Source organism: Oncorhynchus nerka, linkage group LG10 (genome assembly GCF_034236695.1).
Source record: "Oncorhynchus nerka isolate Pitt River linkage group LG10, Oner_Uvic_2.0, whole genome shotgun sequence".
In the NCBI taxonomy this organism is placed as follows: Eukaryota; Metazoa; Chordata; class Actinopteri; order Salmoniformes; family Salmonidae; genus Oncorhynchus; species Oncorhynchus nerka.
In genome coordinates, this window is record NC_088405.1 from 39,044,380 (window position 1) to 39,069,571 (window position 25,192).

The following is a 25,192-nucleotide window of genomic DNA, read 5'->3' on the forward strand; positions in this document are numbered from 1 at the left end:
TGAAAATGAGAGTTAAGGAGACTTATTTCCCTACAAAAAAAATAATACCCTCAACGTAAGGCCAAGAGAATACAAATTCTCTCATCAACTACTGTACTAGTAGAGGCTGGATGGACAAAGGCTAAACTAAGCTAATGGTGTGTGTCTAACCTTTACCACTTCCAACAAAGCTAAGAACGTTATCTCATCTCCCAACAATGATTGCAGACTGTTTAAAGTGCAGAGAAATCCTCTATTGTCGTCAGTGATAGAGCAAATTATTAAAGGTGCATATTTGAGTTAGCCTAGCCTACATTTGGCTGGACTAGGTAAAGTTCAGGTTATTGGTCAGCCTGGCCAAGAGAGCCTGAAGGTCTGGGTGACCTTTTGATGACCTTCTACCTCAAGGTCAAGCTCTGTGACATCTCTGACCCAAAAGAAAACAGCCTTCACTGCTCTTCCTCCATCTGACTACTCTGAAGCTCTAGCTTCCCTCTCGGTAAAACCTTACTCTTGCCGCCCATTTTATTATCTATTGATTTGTAATCAACAAACACACTAAGACAAACAGCATTGCTCAATAGATCTGTACTCAAGTTAGAGAGACTGGAGAGTTTAAACTAGTTTAGATGTGTATTCTCATTAATCAACCACAGCATAGATGCCATTCTTTTAGCATGTAGTCCTACAAGGCAACTGACCCCATCTGTCATAAGCCTACACACTTGCTTAAGTCTCCATCAAACCAATACAAATGCCCACATCACCCAACACACATAACCCAGAATGACCCTCTCCCACACATTCAATCAAGAGTTTATTATTTTATTCTATGAAAGTCAGTGGTATAATGGCTAAACTCTTTAGCTTTTTAGAAACAAACAGCAGGCCTATTTGTTATTACTAGGCTACATGTTTCTACGCACTGCTGACATTTATGGTAATGCAAACATCACTAAATACCTTTCAAACCCATAAAATGCCATTTTCAAAAGCTCAAGTTGATTAAAACGCACACAAATTGACAATGGAGACTCTTCGTCGCTGAGGCATACAGTCACATTTGAAAGGCCGTGTGAGGCAGAACAGCTGAGCAGCAGATGTGTGTGGACATGAATGCTTTGAATAGAGCGTCTGATTTGCATGTGGCGGTATATGCTAGTCAGTCTATGGAGCGGTGGAGGCCTAATTCTAACCCTTACGCTCCACACTTGAGCTCAGCGGGCCTGTTTGTTCAGGCCATCCCAGACCTGCCTGCTCCCTTTCAAAACAGAGCGTAAATTCCCCATGCATGCCATTCCGATCGGCTTAAATCAGCATTCAGGAGTTGGAGAGGATCACAAGAATTGAGTGCCAGTCAGTGGCACCCGCTCCTCTCCCTTTCCCTCCCCCTGGACTGAGTCTCTGGACTGACTCCGCTATAGTCAACTCTATAGAGGCTTGCCCTTCTCACCGCCAGACAGAGGGTGGTTCACATTCACTCCCCTTGTGTAACCCCCCATTCTCATCATCACACACCCCTGCATGCCCTCTCATTCCTCACACAGTTTCTTTTCTCCACACACACTCAGCGCATGTGATGGTAATCCCAAACAACACTCGCCACAGTCGGAGGCTGGCACTAAGACAGCATTGAATGAGCTGTATTCTGCCATAAGCAAACAAGAAAACGCTCACCCAGAGGTGACACTCCTAGCAGCCTCCTCTAGGGACTTTAATGCAGGTAAACTTAAATCCATTTTACCAAATTTCTATCAGCATGTTAAATGTGCAACCAAAGGAAAAATGATCTCTGGACCACTGGTACTCTGCATACAAAGCCCTCCCTCACCCTCCATTTGGCAAATCTGACCATAATTCTATCCTCCTGATTCCTGCTTACAAGCTAAAATTTAAGAAGGAAGCACCAGTGACTAGATCAATAAAAAAAAGTGGTGAGATGAAGCAGATGCTACAGGACTGTTTTTCTAGCACAGACTGGAATATGTTCCGGGACTCCTCCAATGGCATTGAGAAGTACACCACATCAGTCATTGGCTTCATCAATAAGTGCATCGATGACATCATCCCCACAGTGACCATACATACCCCAACCAGAAGCAACGGATTACAGGCAGCATTCGCACGGAGCTATAGGCTAGAGCTGCTGCTTTCAAGGAGCCCGGAAGCTTATAAGAAATCCCATTATGCCCTCTTACGAACCATCAAACAGGCAAAGTGTCAATACAGGACTAAGATCGAATCGTACTACACCGGCTCTGACGCTCGTCATATGTGGCAGTGCTTGCAAACCATTACAGACTACAAGGGGAAACACAGCCGAGCTGCCCAGTGGCACGAGCCTACCAGACGAGCTAAACTACTGCTATGCTTGCTTCGAGGCAAATAACACTGAAACATGCATGAGAGCACCAGCTGTTCCGGAAGACTATGTGATCACTCTCTCCACAGCCGATGTGAGTAAGACCTTTAAACAGGTCAACATTCAAGTCCACAGGGCCAGACGGACTGCCAGGACGTGTACTCCAGGCATGCGCTGACCAACTGGCAAGTGACTTCCACAGATGATGCAATCTCCATTACACTCCACACTGCCCGTTCCCACCTGGACAAATGGAAAACCTATGTGAGAATGCTATTCACTGACTACAGCTCAGTGGTCAACACCATAGTGCCCTCAAAGCTCATCAATAAGCTAAGGACCCTGGGACTAAACACCTCCCTCTGCAACTAGATCCTGCACTTCCTGACGGGCCGCCACCAGGTGATAAGGGGGAGGTAGCAACACATCCACCACGCTGATCCTCAACACAGGGGCCCCTCGGGGGTGCGTGCTCAGTCCCCTCCTGTACTCACTGTTCACTCATGACTGCACGGCCAGGCACGACTCCAACACCATCATTAAGTTTGCCGACGACACAACAGAGGTAGGCCTGATCACTGACAATGACGAGACAGCCTATAAGGAGGTGGTCAGAGACCTGGCCGTGTGGTGCAAGGACAACAACCTCTCCCTCAACGTGATCAAGACAAAGAAATGATTGTGGACTACAGGAAAAAGAGGACCGAGCATGCGCCCATTCTCATCGAGTGGGGCTGCAGTGGAGCAGATTGAGAGCGTCAAGTTCATTGGTGTCCACATCACCAACAAACTAACATGGTCCAAGCACACCACGACAAAGCCTATTCCCCCTCAGAAGACTGAAAATATTTGGCATGGGTCCTCAGATCCTCAAAAAGGTTCTACAGCTGCACCATCAAGAGCATCCTGGCTGGTTGCATCACTGCCTGGTATGGCAACTTCTCGGCCTCCAACCACAAGGCACTACAGAGCGTGTGAACGGCCCAGTACATGACTGGGGCCAAGCTTCCCGCCATCTAGGACCTCTATACCAGGCTGTGTCAGAGGAAGGCCCTAAAAATTGTCAGAGACATCAGCCACCCGTCATAAACTGTTCTCTCTGCTACTGCACGGCAAACAGTACCGGAGCGCCAAGTCTAGGTCCAAGATGCTTCTAAAGAGCTTCTACCCCCAAGCCATAAGACTCCTGAACATCTTGTCAAATGGCTACCCAGAATATTTGCAGTGCTCCCCACATCCCCTCTTTACACCACTGCTACTCTCTGTTGTCATCTATGCATAGTCACTTTAATATCTCTACCTACATGTACATACTACCTCAAATGGCCCCACACATTGACTCTGTATTGGTACCACCCTGTATATAGTCTCACTATTGTTATTTCACTGCTGCTCTTTAATTACTTGTTACTTTTATCTCTTATTCTTATCTGTATTTTTTTAAACTGCCTTGTTGGTAAGGGGCTCGTAAGTAAGCATTTCACTGTAAGGTGTAACCTGTTGAATTCGCGCATATGACTAATACAATTTGATTTGAATCAGGATTAAAATGCTAGTTATTACAGAAATGTCTTTGAAAGAACAATTAGTGATGGCAAGCATGAAAGTTTAGTGTGGTGGTGTGTTCGATTAATTTGTCAACGATAACATTGGAAGGACTGAGAAGCTCAGTTCTGGTGAGTTTTTAAAAGGACATACTACTCCAAACATAAATGGCCCTCCAACATATTCGTTGCCAAACCCACTGGCTCCAGGTTATATCTATAAGTCTTTGCTAGCTAAAGCCCCGCCTTATCTCAGCTCACTGGTCACCATAGTAACGCCCACCCGTAGCACACGCTCCAGCAGGTATATTTCATTGGTCAACACCTCCTTTGGCCGCCTTTCCTCCAGTTCTTTGCTGCCAATGACTGGAACGAATTGCAAAAATCACTGAAGCTGGAGACTTCCATCTCCCTCATTAACTTTAAGCATCAGCTGTCAGAGCAGCTTACTGATCACTGGACCTGTATACAACCCATCTATAAACCCCCATAGTTATTTTTTGCTCTTTGCACCCCAGTATCTCTACTTGCACATCATCATCTGCACATCTATCACTCCAGTGGGAATGCTAAATTGTAATTATTTTGCCACCATGGCCTATTTATTGCCTTACCTCCCTAATTTTACTACATTTGCACACACTTTATATATATATATATTTCTATTGTGTTATTGACTGTACGTTTGTTTATCCCATGTGTAACTCTGTGCTGTTGTTTGTGTCACACTGCTTTGCTTTATCTTGGCCAGGTCGAGGTTGTAAATGAGAACTTGTTCTCAACTGGCCTACCTGGTTAAATAAAAGGTTCAATCAAATAAAAAATTATTTCTACATCCAGAAATGATTGCATGGTCCATATTATCAGGTATGCTATTAGCAAGAAGCATTATCATCTGTAGCCCAACTGATGCAGCATAGCGACTATAAATAAATAGGCTGAAGCATGGGGTTGCCGAAATGCATTTACCTCATTGGGATAATGATTAGCTAGATCCCAATTATTATATTTGAACTAGTTAGCATCCTATTGATGCATTTTAGTCCCAAAGAACTTGCATAAACACAGTGAATATAATGTAGACCTACCTGCTAGGGTAACTTGGGGTAATCTGCCACCCGGGGTAATGAGACCCCTTCCTGTACTTCTCACAGAAACCACTTCATGTCACCCCCAACACTTTTTTCCTGGTTGCCACTACTCTTGCTCTACAAAAAATGTAATCGGTTTCACAATTTTTAAGTAAAAAAAAAAATAAATGATTGAGGTATGGTGGCGTTTCAACCCCAAGTTACCCTACAATTGACCCGGTTACATTTAGTCCCACTTTCCCCTACGCACTCTCAGCTAATTGCTAAGTGTTAAACATGCTGCTGCTAACCATACTGCTGACAGCCTAACATAGCAGGCGTAAAATAAACGCCTGAACTAGATCTCCTACATACTGGTCTTGACGAGGAGGTTCTCTTCTGCACTGTTCAATCAATCTAGTAAATGTGGAGGAAGAGTTAAGATGTCGTGTCACCTTGTTAACATACAAAAGCGTTAGTTGGGTCAATGGCTCCCTTTCCATTTCCCCCAAAAACCAGAACAAATCCGTTTTTTGGGGACTCTGCAGAGGCTGTGTTGTTTCTAAAAACTCTGGGTTTAAAAATGGTGTAGTTCGCTAATATTTAGGAGTTGAGAAATAAATAAACAAACTAACAATTAAAACTGCTGTTTTCCCAGCGATTGCAAGAATTGTTGTGCATTGACTGTCATGCATGTTTCACTTCCTATCACTAATAACTTGAATACGCCTCGAGAGGAACATTTATCTTGCATAGAACAAAAAACAAGAAGCCGACTACGTAAATAAATAAAAGTATTCTACTACAAGGTTGCCTGATTTGTCTATTCATTACTTGTTTTGTTTTGCTGAGGAAAAGTAAATGTGGTTGTCTGAGGAATTTTCTTTCTTCATGTTCCATATTTTTGGGCAATTATTTTGGCGTGGCGCAGCGCCACAGCTAAATGACTGCAACAGCAACCTTGAGTCAGCATCACTTTGAGATAATAACACAGGGAATGGATGAACAAAGTGCAAGCAGGGGTGAAAGTAGATTTCTGCCCGGGACAGGAAACCCGTACATTTATTTTTTTACATAGCCTAGGTGTAATCATAGAATATAGAATCCCTATTAATTTCATATGATCTCTGCGGGCCTCGTAAGATGTGTCATACCACGTAACATCTATTACCCTTTAACGTGGCATTGGCATAAGCACAAAACAGTCATGAGGCTTTCATCTGATTGTCACTTCCCATGAACGGTCGTCCACTCACAAAATAATTCCAGCATGAATTAAATGATGAATTAAAAAGACACAGTGGTCATAAAACACCTACACATGTACTGTAATGAAATTCTGAGATCGTCATTGGGCCTACATTTGTAGCCTGAATAGGTGCGTCCAACGCTGTGCCTCAGTCTCTGCCACTCATCTCCGCCTTGGCAAAATGTAAGTGTTCTCCTCTAACCACAACACAATTTGGAGCGTATATCACTGGATTCTTAAGTCAATTCACACATTTATCATGCGGTAATGTTAAATAATGGTCTAATAGCCTATAGCTTTCTTGCGATTTTGTGTTAATTATTGTGATAATCTCAGTTAATGGTATGGCGTTCCCCCACTATTTCTTCTGCTAGGACCATATTTCTGCACTTACTTTTACCCCTGAGTACAAGTGACTGATCTTGGTAGCTGTCCCTTAGCCTGGTCCCAGATCTGTTTGTGCTGTCTTGTAACTCCTATGTTCAGAGTCAGCGTCCATTGTCAATAACCGTTGGCAAGACAGCACAAATAGATGGCTGTCCTGTGCCTTACTGTATTAGGGCAGCCAAAGCCAGCGAAGCCGAGGGAGGGGAGGAGGACACCAACAGGGAAGACCTGCTCTGTGACAGGCCAAGCGGCAGCACGCCTCTCTGAAGGCAGCCACACGCTGTTGACATGAGGAAGGGGAGTACAGTGCTGGGCCAGGAATGTGGAACCATCCCCCCCCCTCTCTCCCACAGGGGAACATTTTCAGGAGAAGTCTCTGTCTCCTCCCCCTAGTTCCAGTGAAGTTGAGCCTGCCCGGGATGACCTTTGCGGTGATAAAACAATCCTCTCCTGACACAATATTGAAAAACCGAATCTATGCATAAGAAAGCAGCAGGCCGCTACTCATAATACCCCCCCTCCTCCCAACTCCACACCTCCCAAGCGTTTCCATTGTCTGGCAGGCTAAGAAAACAACACTGAACATGACATTGGGCAATAGGCCAACAGGGATCTGAACGCAATGGAGTCCGTTTTCATAAAGGCATGTTGAACGAACAGAATTATCTCAAGGATTCTGAGTCTGTGACATACAATGTGACAGACATGTGTTGTTCAAAGAATTTGGGAGGTCTCTCCATTACAAAACAAGATGTTGCTTTTCACAGTGAACTCTCTATGCTCAGATAAAGATAGACCAAGGGCTACCTTTGTGTTTCTCTGAAATAAGGCATTGGAATAATTGCGTTGATAGTTCTTTGTATCAAATAATCTCTACGCCAGCCTTTAGAGTTGCATTTTACTTGTATGTTCCCAGCAATCCAACAGACACATTTGAAGCCATTTTTTTGACCCCAAATGAGTTTGAATTAATGTTATGGTCATCCGGCAGAAGAGGAGAAGCCTGTAAGGGGTAACATTAGCTCGGGTTCATACCAATTTCACTTCCTCCAACATCCTTCCTCCTAATTTAATAACAAGAACAAATACAATCTGACTAGAACCTTCACTGTGCCATAACGGCACCAAATAAAAGACCGTCAATGATTATGGTAGTAATAAATAAATGGTTCACGCGCAAACAGACACCTTCAAAAAGGCACACAAAAGGAGGACACACACACACACACACGTGAACAATCAATCACACACGGTCACTCAAAAACATTGCAATATACCATGACACAGGTGCCATCAATATAAATATTTATTTACATGTGACCGACCACAATATTAACCCGGGAAACAGAAGCAAAAATGTAAATCACGAGGATTTGATTAAAGTCAGTAGAAAATGCAGAAGCAGCTTGAAAGGAATCTTTTAAAAAGCATACACCACACACAGAGTGCAAGAAAATAGTGTCTGATTTTGCAGGTTAGGCCAGTGGTTAATTTATCGCATAAAATGTATGATCGCAAAACCTAGATTGTATTGGTGATAAAGGCAAATAGAACTTCATTGCCATTTTTTGTTGTTGAAGCCTAAATCAAATTAAAAAACAAGCGTGGATGTATGAATATTCCTAACCTGCAAAATGATTCCTCCATATAATATCAGCGATACTCATTGGTGGGCCACCAGCAAGGTGTGGTTTACCTTTGTCGTGATCAGTCCTTATCATATCCATTAAGGAGTTCTCCAAAGAGTGCAAGCTAAATGCATCAAAGGGCCGATTCCGGTCCTGCAAGGGAAGAGAGGGGTCAGAGGTTAGACATCTTATCTGTTGGTTATCAAAGTAGAGCACAACAACATCACTACGATTGGACACTGTGAAAGTTATTTAAGACTAGCTTGGAGATAACAGCGATTTTATTTTGATGACTTGTGAGAGGATAAGGAACACTCATCATCCACACAGATGCACAAAAACATACAACCACATCCATTTGTTGAAAATTCAGCAGTGACCCTGATAAGGAGAGAGCAGGGTTTCAACTAAATGAGGGCCTCTTACAACTCTCATGCCCAAGTCAAAGAAGACAATCATAGACCATACTTCCTGATATTACACAGCATAAACCATGGGAAACTCGCAGATTTGTGTTGGTCTGATAGGAATGTAAATAGCAGAGGATTTCAAGAGTAGGGACACACCTAGAAAATCAAGAGTAGATGAAACTAGTGCCAAGAATGTTGTGGTTTGTGAGTGTGCTCTTTCCTCAAAACACTCAAGATGTTTCATTTCCGGAGTGGGCTATTTTGAAGTTATGAGTGTGTGTGACGAATCAGCTGATTCAGTTCTCCTGGCTAACTGACCTGCCATGTGGCCACCCTCTGAACGAGAGTCCTGCATTGTATCGGGTACCCACGGTTAACCAGCCTGCGGTTAACCAGCAAACAAATATATATACAAAATCAGCTGGCGTGTGGAAAGAAAACATTCTTTCAACCCGTGAGTCAGCTCACGGTTCAGAACAATTATATTGTGGGTCAGAAACATTTTAAATCATTATAAAATTGTATTATTTTACAAACTTAAAAGCTTGTTGTGTTGCAAATTCCATTCTGTGACTTGTGAGGCAGACATCTAGGCTACCAGCCACGCATGCAGTGGATCAGGGAACTGTCCTTTATTTGTGTGGTGCTGAAACGTATGTTTCATCCCCCCACGTGATACTTAGTACCCAAGTGTACTTTCCCTGGCAAGCCTAGCTCACACGAAAATGGCTCACGTCAGCCTAACCGGAGAAATATGAAAAACACCATTGTGAAATTCCCAATTTTGCTTCAGAAGGACTTTGGAGTCATTGTAGAAAGGACAACAACCCGGTAGATGGCTACACAGCCAGCAAAAAGTGCAAGCCGGTATTTGTTCACGATAGGCTAATACAGTTTATTATCAGTTAACCCATAAGAGTCTAAGCCGGGGGCTTTTGCCAGCCTGTAGCTTGGTCACAAAAGGTTCACAATTTATTTCTTAAAACGGCAGGTTATAGTAATGATAATAACAAAATAACACCCTAAATAGTTCATTTTCATTCCTTCTTTTCAAGTTACATGTTTTAAATGTCACATGCACAAGTACAGTGAAATGCAGTTCTTGCAAACTCAAAACACAACAATACAATAATCAATAACAATCTATTACTAGAAGAAGAAAAAACACGAGAAATAAGAATAGTAAATATGAAATACACAATAAAGTAAGTAAGCATATTAGTGATGGATGAAGATAGTGGAAGTCGGAAGTTTACATACACCTTAGCCAAATACATTCAAACTCAGTTTTTCACAATTCCTGACATTTAATCCTAGTAAAAATTCCCTGCGTCTTAGGTCAGTTAGGATCAACACTTTATTTTAAGAATGTGAAATGTCAGAATAGTAGTAGAAAGAATTATTTATTTCAGCTTTCATTTCTTTCATCACATTCCCAGTGGGTCAGAAGTTTACATACACTCAATTAGTATTCGGTAGCATTGCCTTTAAATCGTTTAACTTGGGTCAAACGTTACAGGTAGCCTTCCACAAGCTTCCCACAATAAATTGGGTGAATTTTGGCCCATTCCTCCTGACAGAGCTGGTGTAACTGAGTCAGGTTTGTAGGCCTCCTTGCTCGCTTTTTCAGTTATGTCCACAAATTGATTGAGGTCAGTGCTTTGTGATGGCCACTCCAATACCTTGACTTTGTTGTATGCTTGGGGTCATTGTCCATTTGGAAGACCCATTTGCGACCAAGTTCTAACTTCCTGACTGATGTCTTGAGATGTTGCTTCAATATATCCACATAATGCTATCTATTTTGTGAAGTGCACCAGTCCCTCCTGCAGCAAAGCACCCCGACAACATGATGCTGCCACCCCGTACTTCACGGTTGGGATGGTGTACCTCAGTTTGCAAGCCTCCCCCTTTTTCCTCCAAACATAACGATGGTCATTATGGCCAAACAGTTCCATTTTTGTTTCACCAGACCAGAGAACATGTTTCTAAAAAGTACTATCTTTGTCCCCATGTGCTGTTGCAAACCGTAGTCTGGCTTTTATATGGCGGTTTTGGAGCAGTGGCTTCTTCCTTGCTGAGCGGCCTTTCAGATGATGTCGATATAGGACTCGTTTTACTGTGGATATAGATATTTTGTACCCGTGTCCTCCAGCATCTTTCCAATGTCCTTTGCTGCGGCTCTGGGATTGATTTGCACTTTTCGCAACAAAGTATGTTCATCTCTAGGAGACAGAACGTGTCTCCTTCCTGAGTGGAAAGACGGCTGCGTGGTCCCATGGTGTTTATACTTGCGTAATATTGTTTGTACAGATGAACGTGGTACCTTCAAGCATTTGGAAATTGCTCCCAAGGATGAAACTCTTGTGGAGGTACGCAATTTTTTTCCTGAGGTCTATGCTGATTGCTTTTGATTTTCCCATTATGTCAAGCAAAGGCACAGAGTTTAATCTTCTAAAGCCATGACATCATTTTCTGGAATTTTCCAAGCTGATTAAAGGCACAGTCAATTTAGTGTATGTACACTTCTGACCCACTGGAATTGTGTTACAGTGAATTATAAGTTAAATAATCTGTCTGTAAACAATTGTTGGAAAAATGACTTGTGTCATGCAAAGTATGACTTGCCAAAACTATAGTTTATTAACAAGAAATGTGTGGAGTGGTTAAAAAACGAGTTAATGACTCCAACCTAAGTGTATGTAAACTTCCGACTGCAACTGTATGTAATGCCTTAGATCACTGTGCCACTCGGGTGCCCCAGTAGAATCCGTCCATCATATTCTACTCAATAGGTGCTATAAGGCCTACATTCATCTGATCTGAATCAAAGTTCCTAGCGAGTTGGAGGAGGAAAGGGCATTGAGGAGTTCGCTCCGTATGGATTTCAGCCTATAAAGTTTAGGGCCATTTGGTATATATTTTGGCCTAGACTACAGAGCTGATTTAGTGAGCTTATTCTGGCCCACTTCCTGGTTCATTGATGGAGAGACTGTTCCAATACGGAGCCTGTTTCAACACTAGTGACCTTAAAAATGATCTACTAGAATGTCTCTGATTCTATCATAAAAGCTTTTAAATCGTAGGTGAGTGAGTAAATCAGCAAGTGAGGGAATGACAGGGTCTAGGCAGGTAACGGAGTGACTTACAGTGTGCTAGCAACACAGGAGTTCAGGCTAGACCTAGCCCTTGGCAGCTGTGTCCTGTGAGTCCACTGCCCTAGCCGTGGGGCCACATTGTTTGCACAGCAGTGCTATTGTCGTGCATTCGGCCGGGCATTCAACAGCGTTATTCCCCCCTCTCTGGATCCGGCACTGCCGTGGCAGATAAAAATCTGCCCACTTGGTACAAACGGTAAACACTTAAAATGCTGAGCTTTTCATTCCGCTCCCCTCTTTTTCCACCACCATGCACTCTTCTGATCCTGAACACAGAGAGTGAGGGGCATCATTCACAGTCAGTGGGGGGTTCATTAGGCCGATAAGAAACGCTCATTTTACTTTTCCATGGCAAAACGTTTTGCTACGTTCTGCCTTAATGAGTACAACATTGAGGAGATACCCACCACACACAGCATCTCCTCTATCAGACCACTCCACTACTGCTTTTAGTGTTGTGTTAATACACCACATAGGATATCCAGCATGTGGGATACAGACTACCTGCCATTGTACCTGCTCCCCATTCTCAAAATTGTCTCTATACATCTGACCCATAATCAGGATATGGTTCCCGAGTGGCGCAGCGGTCTAAGGCACTGCATCTCAGTGCAAGAAGCATCTCCGCAGTCCCTAGTTCGAATCCAGGCTGGGTTTGGCTGGGGTAGGTCGTTAGAAGGGCCATTTGACAAAAAGAAGGAGAGTGATGGAGTGCTGCATCAGATGACCTGGCCTCCACAAATCACCCGACCTCAGCCCAATTGAGAAGGTTTGGGATGAGTTAGACCGCAGAGTGAATAAAAATCAGGAAACAAGTGCTCAGAATGTGTGTGAACTAGTTCAAGAAAAGCATTCCAGGTGAAGCTGGTTGAGAGAATGCCAAGAATGTGCAAAGCTGTCATCAAAGTAAAGGGTAGCTACTTTGAGGAATCTCAAATATATTTAGATTTTCTCCATACGTGATATTTCATAGTGTTGATGTCTTCACTCTTATTCTACAATGTAGAAAATTGTAAAACTTTTAAAATAAAAACCCTTGAAAGAGTAGGTGTGTCCAAACTTTTGACTGGTACTGTGTATATATTTTAGATTTTTTTCCCATACAGATCTACTACACATTTTCAAAGTGAAATATATATATATTTTTTAAATACACCTTTTCCAAATAAGAATAAAATAATAAATAAGAATAAAATAAGTGCAGGACGCAGCCTGAGATCCTCTGGCAGGGCACTGTTGACCATGCCAAAGTCTAGGTTGAAAATGAAAGACATGGCAAATGCCCTTAGAGCCCCTAGAATCAGGCTTGCAGATTCAGTGCCTACTCTTAAAACTCTACTGAATACTTTTATAAAGATGCTTGTAATGTATGATTTCAATGATCTTTTTTCATTCTCTTCCCTCCGGGTCTTTGTTTCTTCATAAGTACTTTTATTTTATGATGCGAAGCACATAGTGACTTTTAATGAAAAAGCAATACAAAGAAAGCTCTTCTTATTGATTGGGTATGTCTTCACATCCCGGAGTTAATACTCGGTGGAAGCACCTTTGACAGCCATCACAGCTGTGAATCATTGTGGTGGCAGCACCATGTTATGGGTATGCTTGTCACTGACAGGGACTCTGGAGTTTGTTGGGATCGAAATAATTATATAGGGAGCAACGCCCAGTTAAAAAGTTTGAGGAAAACCTGCCTCGGTCTTCTGAAAACCCTGGGATAGAGTCTTATTTTTCAGCGGGACAATTACACAAATCTTAATTCCAAAGACACACCAGAATGGCTTCCCAAGAAGTGTTGAGTGTTCCTGAGTGGTCCAGCCTCAGTCCGGACTTAAGTTAAATTTGCTTGAAAATCAGAGACAAGGCTTAAATATTGCTGTCCAACAATGATTCAACAATTAAAATCACTGAAGTTCATTAAAGGCTAATTAGTTGAGTCTATATACCATGGTTCATGACAAGATTTCTAGCATCTATTGGTACAAAGTGGCCATATTTTTTTCTCAAAACCATTAAATAGTAACAATTCAAACAAAACAAAAAAAATTGGAGTGAATCTGACGTATGGCTCATAAGGAGAAGATGATTGCAAGATTTTGAGCATTAGCGTTACATATGCAAAGAATGAGTTGTTAAGAGCCATCTTGTTTTTTAAAGATATAATTACCAAATTCATTTTGGTTCGTTTTAGGGACATCCATGATAGCGAGGACAAGTTAAGTTGATAGCCCACTGTGTAGTACATTTACAGTGGTTTAGATTGCCACGTAAAATATTTTTTTGTGTGTCAATAACTCAGCCATCTTTTGACCAATCCCTTAGCTTTTCGAACTAAATCAAGACATGTACCATGGGCCTGCATTCCAAATTTGGTGTCATTTGTCACATGGTTCATGAATAGTATTTTTAGCATAATCTACTGCATGGGGTCTCCAACAGGTCAATCAAGCTACTATCAACGCAACATTATCCCACCCCTGGTTAGCCACTATTGGCTAAAAAAAAGCCAAGTGAAACAATATCTGACAGTTTCCAGCAATATTGCCCATCAGTCTGTGTGGTGCACACATCTCTATCACTTCTTGCGTAGCCAGTTGATGTGATAACCATCTTGAGGGTTGACAAATACTTTCCCCAAAACATTCTCAATTAAAATGATAACTGCAAAGTAGGCTTACCTAGAAGAAGTACAGTTGAAGTCGGAAGTTTACATAAACCTTAGCCAAATACTTTAAAATCAGTTTCACAATTCCTGACATTTATTCCAAGTAAAAATTCCCCGTCTTTAGGTCAGTTAGGATCACCACCTTATTTTAAGAATGTGAAATGTCAGAATAATAGTAGAGAATGATTTATTTCAGATTTCTTTAATCACATTCCTAGTGGGTCAGAAGTTTACATGCACTCAATTAGTATTTGGTAGCACTGCCTTTAAAATGTTTAACTTGGGTCAAACGTTACAGGTAGCCTTCCACAAGCTTCCCACAATAACGTGGCTGAATTTTGACCCATTCCTCCTGACAAAGCTGGTGTAACCGAGTCAGGTTTGTAGGCCACCTTGCTCGCACACGCTTTTTCAGTTGTGCCCACACATTTTCTATAGGACTGAGGTCAGGGCTTTGTGACGGCCATTGACCTTGACTTTGTTGTCCTTAAGCCGTTTTGCCACAACTTTGGAAGTAAGCTTGGGTTCATTGTCCATTTGGAAGACCCATTTGCAACCAAGTTTTAACTTCCTGACTGATGTCAAGAGATGTTGCTCCAATATATCCACATAATTTTCCTTCTCACGATGCCATCTATTTTGTGAAGTGCACCAGTCCCTCCTGCAGCAAAGCACCCCACAACATGATGCTTCCACCCCCATGCTTCACGGTTGGGATGGTATTCTTCGGCATGCAAGCCTCCCCCTTTTTCCTCAAAACATAACGATGGTCATTATGGCCAAACAGTTCCATTTTTGTTTCATCAGACCAGAGGACATTTTTCCAGAAAGTATGATCTTTGTCCCCATGTGCATTTGCAAACCATAGTGTGGCTTTTTTGAATGGCGGTTTTGGAGCAGTGGCTTCTTCCTTGCTGAGCGGCCTTTCAGGTTATGTCGATATAGGACTCGTTTTACTGTGTATATAGATACTTTTGTACCCATGTCCTCTAGCATCTTTCCAATGTCCTTTGCTGCTGCTCTGGGATTGATTTGCACCAAAGTACGTTAATCTCTAGGAGACAGAAGGCGTCTCCTTCCTGAGCGGTATGCCGCCTGCATGGTCCCATGGTGTTTATACTTGCATACTATTAGATGAACATGGTACCTTCAGGCGTTTGGAAATTGCTTCCAAGGATGAACCAGACTTGTGGAGGTCTACAAGGTCTTGGCTGATTTCTTTTGATTTTCCCATAATGTCAAGCAAAGAGCCAATGAGTTTCAAGGTAGGTCTTGAAATACATCTACAGGTACACCTCCAATTGACTCAAATTATGTAAATCAGCCTATCAGAAGCTTCTAAAGCCATGACATCATTTTCTGGAATTTTCCAATCTGTTTAAAGTCACAGTCAACTTTGCGTATGTAAACTTCTGACCCACTGGAATTGTGATACATTGAATTATAAGTGAAATAATCTGTCTGTAAACAATTGTTGGAAAAATTACATGTGGCATGCACAAAGTAGATGTCCTAACAGACTTGCCAAAACTATAGTTTGTTAACAAGAAATTTGTGGAGTGGTTGAAAAACGAGTTAATGACACCAACCTAAGTGTACGTAACCGTCCAACTTCAACTGTATATCATGAGTAAGTATATAATTTGTATCTATTATTTGTTACTTGCAAACTTTGCCATGAAATGAACAGCAGCAGTACAGAACCATCGCTAGACTGGCACATTAGACAGCACATTTCTCACTCGCTAGTAGGCTTGGGTAGTATACCGGGGTATTTCAAATTAGCCACGGGATGGTTTTTAAATACCCTAAATAGCGTTGAATCAAATTTGACGTTTTTATTAATGTGAATATTTGTAGCTACATTTAAGTAAATATCTGCAGTTAACTTGTGCAATAAGTTGGGAGATAAAAGAGTGCATACTTAATTTCACCTGTCACCCCAGTCACGTGGTGCTTGTTTACAAGCACACAAAAACCAGAGACTGGAGCCTTTTAAGTCACTCACTGTTGTGCAGCAAGGTGATCTAGCAACAGTGTGGAATTCACATCTAAATGCTTATCAGCTAGATATCTTACAACTATTAAGTTAATTGACCAAAAAAATACAAAAGGATTGTGCATTTGGTTTGCTAATTTAGCTAAAGTGGTTAGCTTCTTCCAAAATCAAGTTTCACTTGGTAACAGCAGAGAATCCATGACGGCGTTGTTTCTCTATGAACAATTGTACATTTGAGTGTGAAATTTTTTTGGGGCCCAGAAAAATAAAAACAGAAAACTGATTTTGGGAGAAACAAAATCAGAGATTTTATAGGACTCCCCTAAGAGTTGTTTATTAACCTGTTTGGGATAGGGGGCAGCATTTTCATGTTTGGATGAAAAGCGTGCCAAGAGTAAACTGCCTGCTCCTCAGTCCCAGTTGCTAATATATGCATATTATTATTTGGATAGAAATCACTCTGACATTTCTAAAACTGTTTGAATGATGTCTGAGTATAACATAACTCATATGGCAGGCGACAACATGAGAAAAATCCATCCAGGAAGTGGGCAATCTGAGGTTTGTAGTTTTTCAATGCTTGGCTATTGAAAACAGTGTCTATGGGGTCAAATTGCACTTCCTAAGGCTTCCACTAGATGTCAACAGTCTTTAGAACCTTGTTTGAGGCTTCTACTGTAAAGGAGGGGCTCATAAGGGCTCTTTGAGTCAGTGGTCTGGCAGAGTGCCACAAGCTCGTGACGCTTGTTCACATGAGAGTCAGCTCTCCTTCCATTGCATTTCTGAAGACAAAGGAATTCTCCGGTTGGAACATTATTGAAGATTTGTTAAAAACATCCTAAAAGATTGATTCTATACATGGTTTCACATGTTTCTACGGACTGTAAGGGAATTTTGGGACTTTTTGTCTGCACCTAGTGATCGCGCGTCATGAAGTTGGATTACTGGGCTGAACGAGCTAACAACAAGGAGGAATTTGGACATAAATGATTAACTTTATCTAACAAATCAAACATTTATTGTGGAACTGGGATTCCTGGGAGTGCATTCTGATGAAGATCATCAAAAGGTAAGTGAACATTTATATTGCTATTTCTTTTTAACCCCCTTTTCTCCCCAATTTCGTGGTATCCAATTGTTAGTAGTTAATATCTTGTCTCATCGCTACAACTCCCGTACGGGCTCGGGAGAGACGAAGGTCAAAAGCCATGTGTCCTCCGAAACACAACCCAACCAAGCCGCACTGCTTCTTAACACAGCGCGCATCCAACCCGGAAGCCAGCCGCACTGATGTGTCGGAGGAAACACTGTGCACCTGGCGACCTGGTTAGCGTACACTGCGCCCGGCCCGCCACAGGAGTAGCTATTGCGCGATGAGACAAGGATATCCCAACCGGCCAAAGCCTCCCTAACCCGGACGACGCTAGGCCAATTGTGCGTCGCCCCACGGACAATTGGCGCGAACCCAGAGTCTCTAGTGGCACAGCTAGCACTGCGATGCAGTGCCCTAGAACACTGCGCCACCCGGGAGGCCATTTCTGACTAATGTTGACTCCAACATGGCGGATATCTCTTTGGCTTGTTTTGTCGTCTGAGCACCGTACTCAGATTATTGCATGGTTTGCTTTTTCTGTAAAGAATGTTTAAAATCTGACACCGTGGTGGCATTAAGGAGAAGTTTAATAGATGTATCTTTTATCAATGTTTATTATGAGTATTTCTGTAAATTGATGTGGCTCTCTGCAAAAATCACCGGATGTTTTGGAAGCAAAACATTGCTGAACGTAACGCGCCAATGTAAACTGAGATTTTTGGATATAAATATGCACTTTATCGAACAAAACATGTATTGTGTAACATAATGTCCTATGAGTGTCATCTGATGAAGATCAAAGGTTAGTGATTAATTTGATCTATATTTCTGCTTTTTGTGACTCCTATTTTTGGCTGGAAAAATGTCTGTGTATTTGTGACTTGGCTCTGACCTAACATAATCATATGTTGTGCTTTCGCTGTAAAGCCTTTTTGAAATCGGACATGATGGGTAGATTAACAAGAAGTTACTTTAATTTGGTGTATTGCACTTGTTGATGTGTGAGTTAGATATTTCTTAAAAACACTGCCTTTTCAGCGGAATGTTGTCTAGGGTTCCGCCATAAGAAGTTAACCATTATTTTACATAGCATGAAGGAGAAAGTGTTGCAGAGGAGAGGAGAAGAATGTGCTTATTTGAAAGCTATTAGGAAAAAAAAGTGATAAAAAAAATGTAAGTAGCTCTCATACTAGAAAAGGTTGGAGACCCCTGATCTACTGGTATAGTGTGGCCATCTTTGACTGCAATAACATTATATTATCAAACTCTTTAAGGATTATTGTGATGAGTTCAAAGATGACATTGAGTGAATCTGACTAAGTCCATTGGAAGACAATTTTATATGATTATTTTAAGAATTAGCGTTCCAAAAAGTGAATTGTTTAGTTTCCTTATTTTTAAGATCTCAATGGCAAACTTAACATTGTAATGGTAATGTATTTGATGACCGTAAAATGTTTAGAGTTGATAGACCATTGTGAAGTGGATTTACAAAGGATTTAAATGGACACGTAAAATCTGATTGAATGATTTATCAATAACTCAGCCATCTCTTAACCAATCCATTAACTTTTCTCAAGCTAAGAAGAGATCTAACATGGTCCTACATACTGATTTGGACTTATGGTTCACGAGAATAATTTTCCCACAATTTTGGCATAAAATGCTTTGCTAGTGTGCCCTAAAGAATATGACCCTGGTGATACTCTGAAGTGACTTTAAACCACTCTTCTCCAAGAGTTTGTGCTTGGTTTGATAGCTCCTTTGCCTGAATATCACTTTAGCAACCAGGGCACTCAGCCTCTGACATGTGCCCCCTTGACCTGGTCTTTGTCATAACCACCTCCACGAGCTAGCTAAATAGAGAGCAAAAAGATTAGAGGCTCACTAAATGAAATAAAAAGTGAGATAAATAGTGGCAAAGGGAGAGGGGTTAAAAAGAGAATAACAGACAATAGTGATCATCTACTCAATATGTTTCAATCAGGTTTGAATTTCACCAGGTTCCATTGCCACGTTGTTCCCTGCAACAGTTTCACATTTTGGCTCACACTACCTTCCCCGTGGTTCTTCCTTTTGAGTGAATGAACAAATACTGCCTACTCAGTGAGTACGAGAGCGGATTCACCCATTTGAGGTTGGAGCATGTTCAAAGTAGCCTATAGTGGAGATATGTATTATACTGAACAAAAATATAAAACGCAACATGTAAAGTTCTGGTTCCATGTTTCATGAGCTGAAATAAAAGATTCCATAGTCATGTGAAATCCATAGATTAGGGCCTATTGCATTTATTTCAATTGACTGACTTCCTTATATGAACTAACTCAGCAAAATATTTTACATTTCTCAATGTTGCGCATATACAGTGGGGAGAACAAGTATTTGATACACTGCCGATTTTGCAGGTTTTCCTACTTACAAAGCATGTAGAGGTCTGTAATTTTTATCATAGGTACACTTCAACTGTGAGAGACGGAATCTAAAACAAAAATCCAGAAAATCACATTGTATGATTTTTACGTAATTCATGTGCATTTTATTGCATGACAAACAGTAAGTATTTGATCACCTACCAACCAGTTAGAATTCCAGCTCTCACAGACCTGTTAGTTTTTCTTTAAGAAGCCCTCCTGTTCTCCACTCATTACCTGTATTATCTGCACCTGTTTGAACTCGTTACCTGTATAAAAGACACCTGTCCACACACTCAATCAAACAGACTCCAACCTCTCCACAATGGCCAATACCAGAGAGCTGTGTAAGGACATCAGGGATAAAATTGTAGACCTGCTCAAGGCTGGGATGGGCTACAGGACAATAGGCAAGCAGCTTGGTGAGAAGGCAACAACTGTTGGCACAATTATTAGAAAATGGAAGAAGTTCAAGATGACGGTCAATCACCCTCGGTCTGGGGCTCCATGCAAGATCTCACATCGTGGGGAATCAATGATCATGAGGAAGGTGAGGGATCAGCCCAGAACTACACGGCAGGACCTGGTCAATGACCTGAAGAGAGCTGGGACCACAGTCTCAAAGAAAACCATTAGTAACACACTACAGGCCTGTCTGAAGTTGGCCAATGACCATCTGCATGTGGTCTGATGAGACAAAAATAGAGCTTTTTGGTCTAAACTCCACTCGCTGTGTTTGAAGGAAGAAGGATGAGTACAACCCCAAGAACACCATCCCAACCGTGAAGCATGGAGGTGGAAACATCATTCTTTGGGGATGCTTTTCTGCAAAGGGGACAGGATGACTGCACCGTATTGAGGGGAGGATGGATGGGGCCATGTATCGCGAGATCTTAGCCAACAACCTCCTTCCCTCAGTAAGAGCATTGAAGATGGCTGGGTCTTCCAGCATGACAACGACCCAAAACACACAACTAAGGAGTGGCTCCATAAGAAGCATCTCAAGGTCCTGGAGTGGCCTAGCCAGTCTCCAGACCTGAACCCAATAGAAAATCTTAAGGGAGCTGAAAGTCCGGATTACCCAGCGACAGCCCCGAAACCTGAAGGATCTGGAGAAGGTCTGTATGGAGGAGTGGGCCAAAATCCCTGCTGCAGTGTGTGCAAACCTGGTCAAGAACTACAGCAAACGTATGATCTCTGTAATTGCAAACAAAGGATTCTGTACCGAATATTAAGTTCTGCTTTTCTGAGGTGGGGCGGCAGGGTAGCCTAGTGGATAGAGCGTTGGACTAGTAACCGGAAGGTTGCAAGTTCAAACCCCCGAGCTGACAAGGTACAAATCTGTCATTCTGCCCCTGAATAGGCAGTCATTGAAAATAAGAATTTGTTCTTAATTTGTTCTTAACTGTTAGTTAAAAGGTACAATTTAAAAATTAAAAAAAAGGATCAAATACTTATGTCATGCAATAAAATTGAAATTAATTACTTAAAAATCATACAATGTGATTTTCTGGATTTTTGTTTTAGATTCCGTCTCTCACAGTTGAAGTGTACCCATGATAAAAATTACAGACCTCTATATGCTTTGTAAGTAGGAAAACCTGCAAAATCGGCAGTGTATCAAATACTTGTTCTCCCCACTGTATATATATATATTACACAAACGTTCAAAAGTTTAGGGTCACTTAGATATGTCCTTGTTTTTGAAAGAAAAGCAATTTTTTTGTCCATTAAAATAACATCAAAATTATCAGAAATACAGGGAGGACATTTAATGTTGTAAATGACTATTGTAACTGGAAACGGCTGATTTATGGAATATCTGCATCGTTGTACAGAGGACCATTATCAGCAACCATCACTCCTGTGTTCCAATGACACGTTGTGTTAGCTAATCCAAGTTAATCATTTAAAAAAAGTTAACTGATCATTAGAAAACCCTTTTGAAATTGTTAGCACAGCTGAAAACTGTTGTCCCGATTAAAGAAGCAATAAAACGGGCCTTCTTTAGACTAGTTGAGTATCTGGAGCATCCGCATTTGTAGGTTCGATTACAGGCTCAAAGTGGCCAGAAACAACAACTTCCTGGTGTTTTTCAGGTACTATTTAATGAAGATGCCAGTTGAGGACTTGAGGCATCTGTTTCTCAAACTAGACACTAATGTACTTGTCCTCTTTCTCAGTTGTACACCGGGCCTCCAACTCTTTCTATTCTGTTTAGAACCAGTTTGCGTGTTTGTGAAGGGAGTAGTACAAAGCGTTGTATGAGATCTTCAGTTTCTTGGAAATTTCTCACATGGAGTAGCCTTCATTTCTCAGAACAAGAATAGACTGACGAGTTTCAAAGGAAAATTTTGTTTCTGCCCATTTTGAGCCTGTAATCGAACCCACAAATGCTGATGCTCCAGATACTCAACTAGTCTAAAGAAGGCCAGTTTTCTTGCTTATTTAATCAAACAACAGTTTTCAGCTGTGCTAACATAATTGCAAAAGGGTTTTCTTATGATCAATTAGCCTTTTAAAATGGTAAACTTCGATTTGCTAACACAACGTGCCATTGGAACACAGGAGTGATGGTTGCTGATAATGAGTCTCTGTACGCCAATGCAAAAATTCCATAAATTAAAAAAAAAAAACAGTTTCCAGTTACAATAGTCATTTACAACTTTAACAATGTCCACACTGTATTTCTGATCAATTTGAAATCATAACCCCCCCCCAAAAGAGCTTTTCTTAAAAAAAACAAGGAATTCCTACGTTACCCCAAACTTTTGAATGGTTAGTATAAGCACAAGTCAAAAGTTGACACACCTACTCATTCAAGGATTTTTTATTTTTAATATTTTCTACATTGTATAATAATAGTGAAGACATCAAAACTATAAAATAAACACGTATGGAAGCATGTAGTGCCCCCAAAAAGTGTTAAACAAATCTAAATATATTTAATTTGAGATTCTTCAAAGTAGCCACCCTTTGCCTTGATGAGAACTTTGCACACTTTTGGCATTCTGTCAACCAGCTTCATGAGGCAGTCACATGGAATGCATTTCAATTAACAGGTGTGCCTTGTTAAAATTTCACTTGTGGAATTTCTTCCCTTCTTAATGGGTTTTAGCCATTCAGTTGTGTTGTGACAAGGTAGGGGTGGTATACAGAAGATAGCCCTATTTGGTAAAATACCAAGTGCATATTATGGCAAGAACAGCTCAAATAAGCAAAGAGAAATGACAGTCCATCATTACTTTAAGACATGAAGGTTAGGCAACCCAGAAAAGGTCAAGAACTTTGAAAGTTGCTTCATGTGCAGTTGCAAAAACCAAGCGGTATGATGAACCTGACTCTGAGGACCGCCACAGGAAAGGAAGACCCAGAGTTACCTTTACTACAGAGGATTTCATTAGAGTTAACTGCACCTCAGACTGAAGCCCAAATAAATTAGTCACAGAATTCAGAGTAACAGACATCAACATCAACTGTTCAGAGGGGACTGCGTGAATCAGGCCTTCATGGTCAAATTGCTGCTAAGAAACCATGACTAAAAAGGACCCCAATAAGAAGAAGATACTTGCTTGGGGCAAGAAACATGAGCATTTGACCAGAGGAAATCTGTCCTTTGGTCTGGTGAATCCAAATTTGAGATTTTTGGTTCCAACCTCCGTGTCTTTGTGAGACGCAGAGTAGGTGAACAGATGATTTCCGCATGTGGTGGTTCCCACCTTGTAACATGGAGTCGGTGTGATGGTGCTTTGCCAGAAACACCGTTCGTGATTTATTTAGAATTCAAGTCACACTTAACCAGAGCATTCTGCAGTGATACACCATGCCACACCATCTGGTTTGCGCTTAGTGGGACTATCATTTGTTTTTCAACAGGACAAGGACTCAAAACATACCTCCAGACTGTGTAAGGGCTATTTGACCGAGATGGAGAGCTGCATCAGATTACCTGGCCTCCACAATCACATGACCTCAACCCAATTGAGATGGTTTTGGATGAGTTGGAACACAAGAGTGAAGGAAAGTCAGCCAACAAGTGCTCAGCATATGTGGGAACTCCTTCAAGACTGTTGGAAAAGCATTCCTCATGAGAGCTGGTTGAGAGAATGCCATGAGTGTGTAAAGCTGTCAAAGGGTGGCTACTTTGAAGAATCTCAAATATATTCTGATTTTGTGTAAAACTTTTTTTGCTTTCTACATGATTCCATATATGTTATTTCATAGTTTTGATGTCTTCATTATTCTACAATGTAGAAAATAGTAAAAATAAAGAAAAACCCTTGAATGAGTAGGTGTATTCAAACTTTTGACTGGTACTAATATAGATAGATCTATTTATGACAATATTTGAGAACACAAGACAACTAATGACAGATGACACCATTGCCTGCTAGTCACAGTGAACATTCTTCTGACACTGAATCTGTAAATGAGAGATACATGGATCAGTAATTAGCCATCCCTAAAGTACGTCACAAATTCATATGTTTTCAGTGAAAAACACTCTCCAATAGCTGTCTGTGAGTCCTAATTTGGACATTGTAGTTGCAATGATTTAGTAACTAGCTGTTCAGGATTTGGGAGACAAAAGTTATTCACAAAACAAGTACCATCAGGGAAAACTGTGCTGCAATGAGTTTAAAAGAAAAAACCAGAAATTAAGTGAGCATTGTTAGCAGTAGAGGTCGGCCGATTAATTAGGGCCGATTTCAAGTTTTCATAACAATCGGAAATCTGTATTTTATTTTTTTTGTACACCTTTATTTAACTTGGCAAGTCAGTTAAGAACACATTCTTAATTTCAATGACGGCCTAGGAACGGTGGGTTAACTGCCTTGTTCAGGGGCAGAACGACAGACTTTTACCTTGTCAGCTCAGGGGATTCAATCTTGCAACCTTACAGTTAACTAGTCCAACGCTCTAACCACCTGCCTCTCATTGCACTCCACGAGGAAACCTGCCTGTTACGCGAATGCAGTAAGCAAGTTGCTAGCTAGCATTAAACTTACCTTATAAAAAACAATCAATCAATCATAATCACTAGTTAACTAGACATGGTTGATGATATTACTAGTTTATCGAGCGTGTCCTGCATTGCATATAATCGATGCGGTGCGTATTGTTCTTGCTCCAATGCGTACTGTCCTTGCTCCAATGTGTACCTAACCATAAACATCAATGCCTTTCTTAAAATCAATACACAGAAGTATATATTTTTAAACCTGCATATTTAG

General features: G+C 41.2%; 1 protein-coding gene across 2 annotated transcripts in view; it reads right to left on the reverse strand.

Annotated features, from left to right (window-relative positions):
• Window positions 1–25,192, reverse strand: part of LOC115135277 (cytoplasmic polyadenylation element-binding protein 3-like) — a 60,277-nt gene that overhangs the window by 30,618 nt on the left and 4,467 nt on the right. For both annotated transcript variants that reach the window (XM_065023294.1, XM_029669783.2), the window contains exon 3: window positions 8,288–8,372. In XM_065023294.1, coding sequence (XP_064879366.1) covers window positions 8,288–8,372 — 85 coding nt within the window. The remainder of the gene's footprint in view (window positions 1–8,287; window positions 8,373–25,192) is intronic.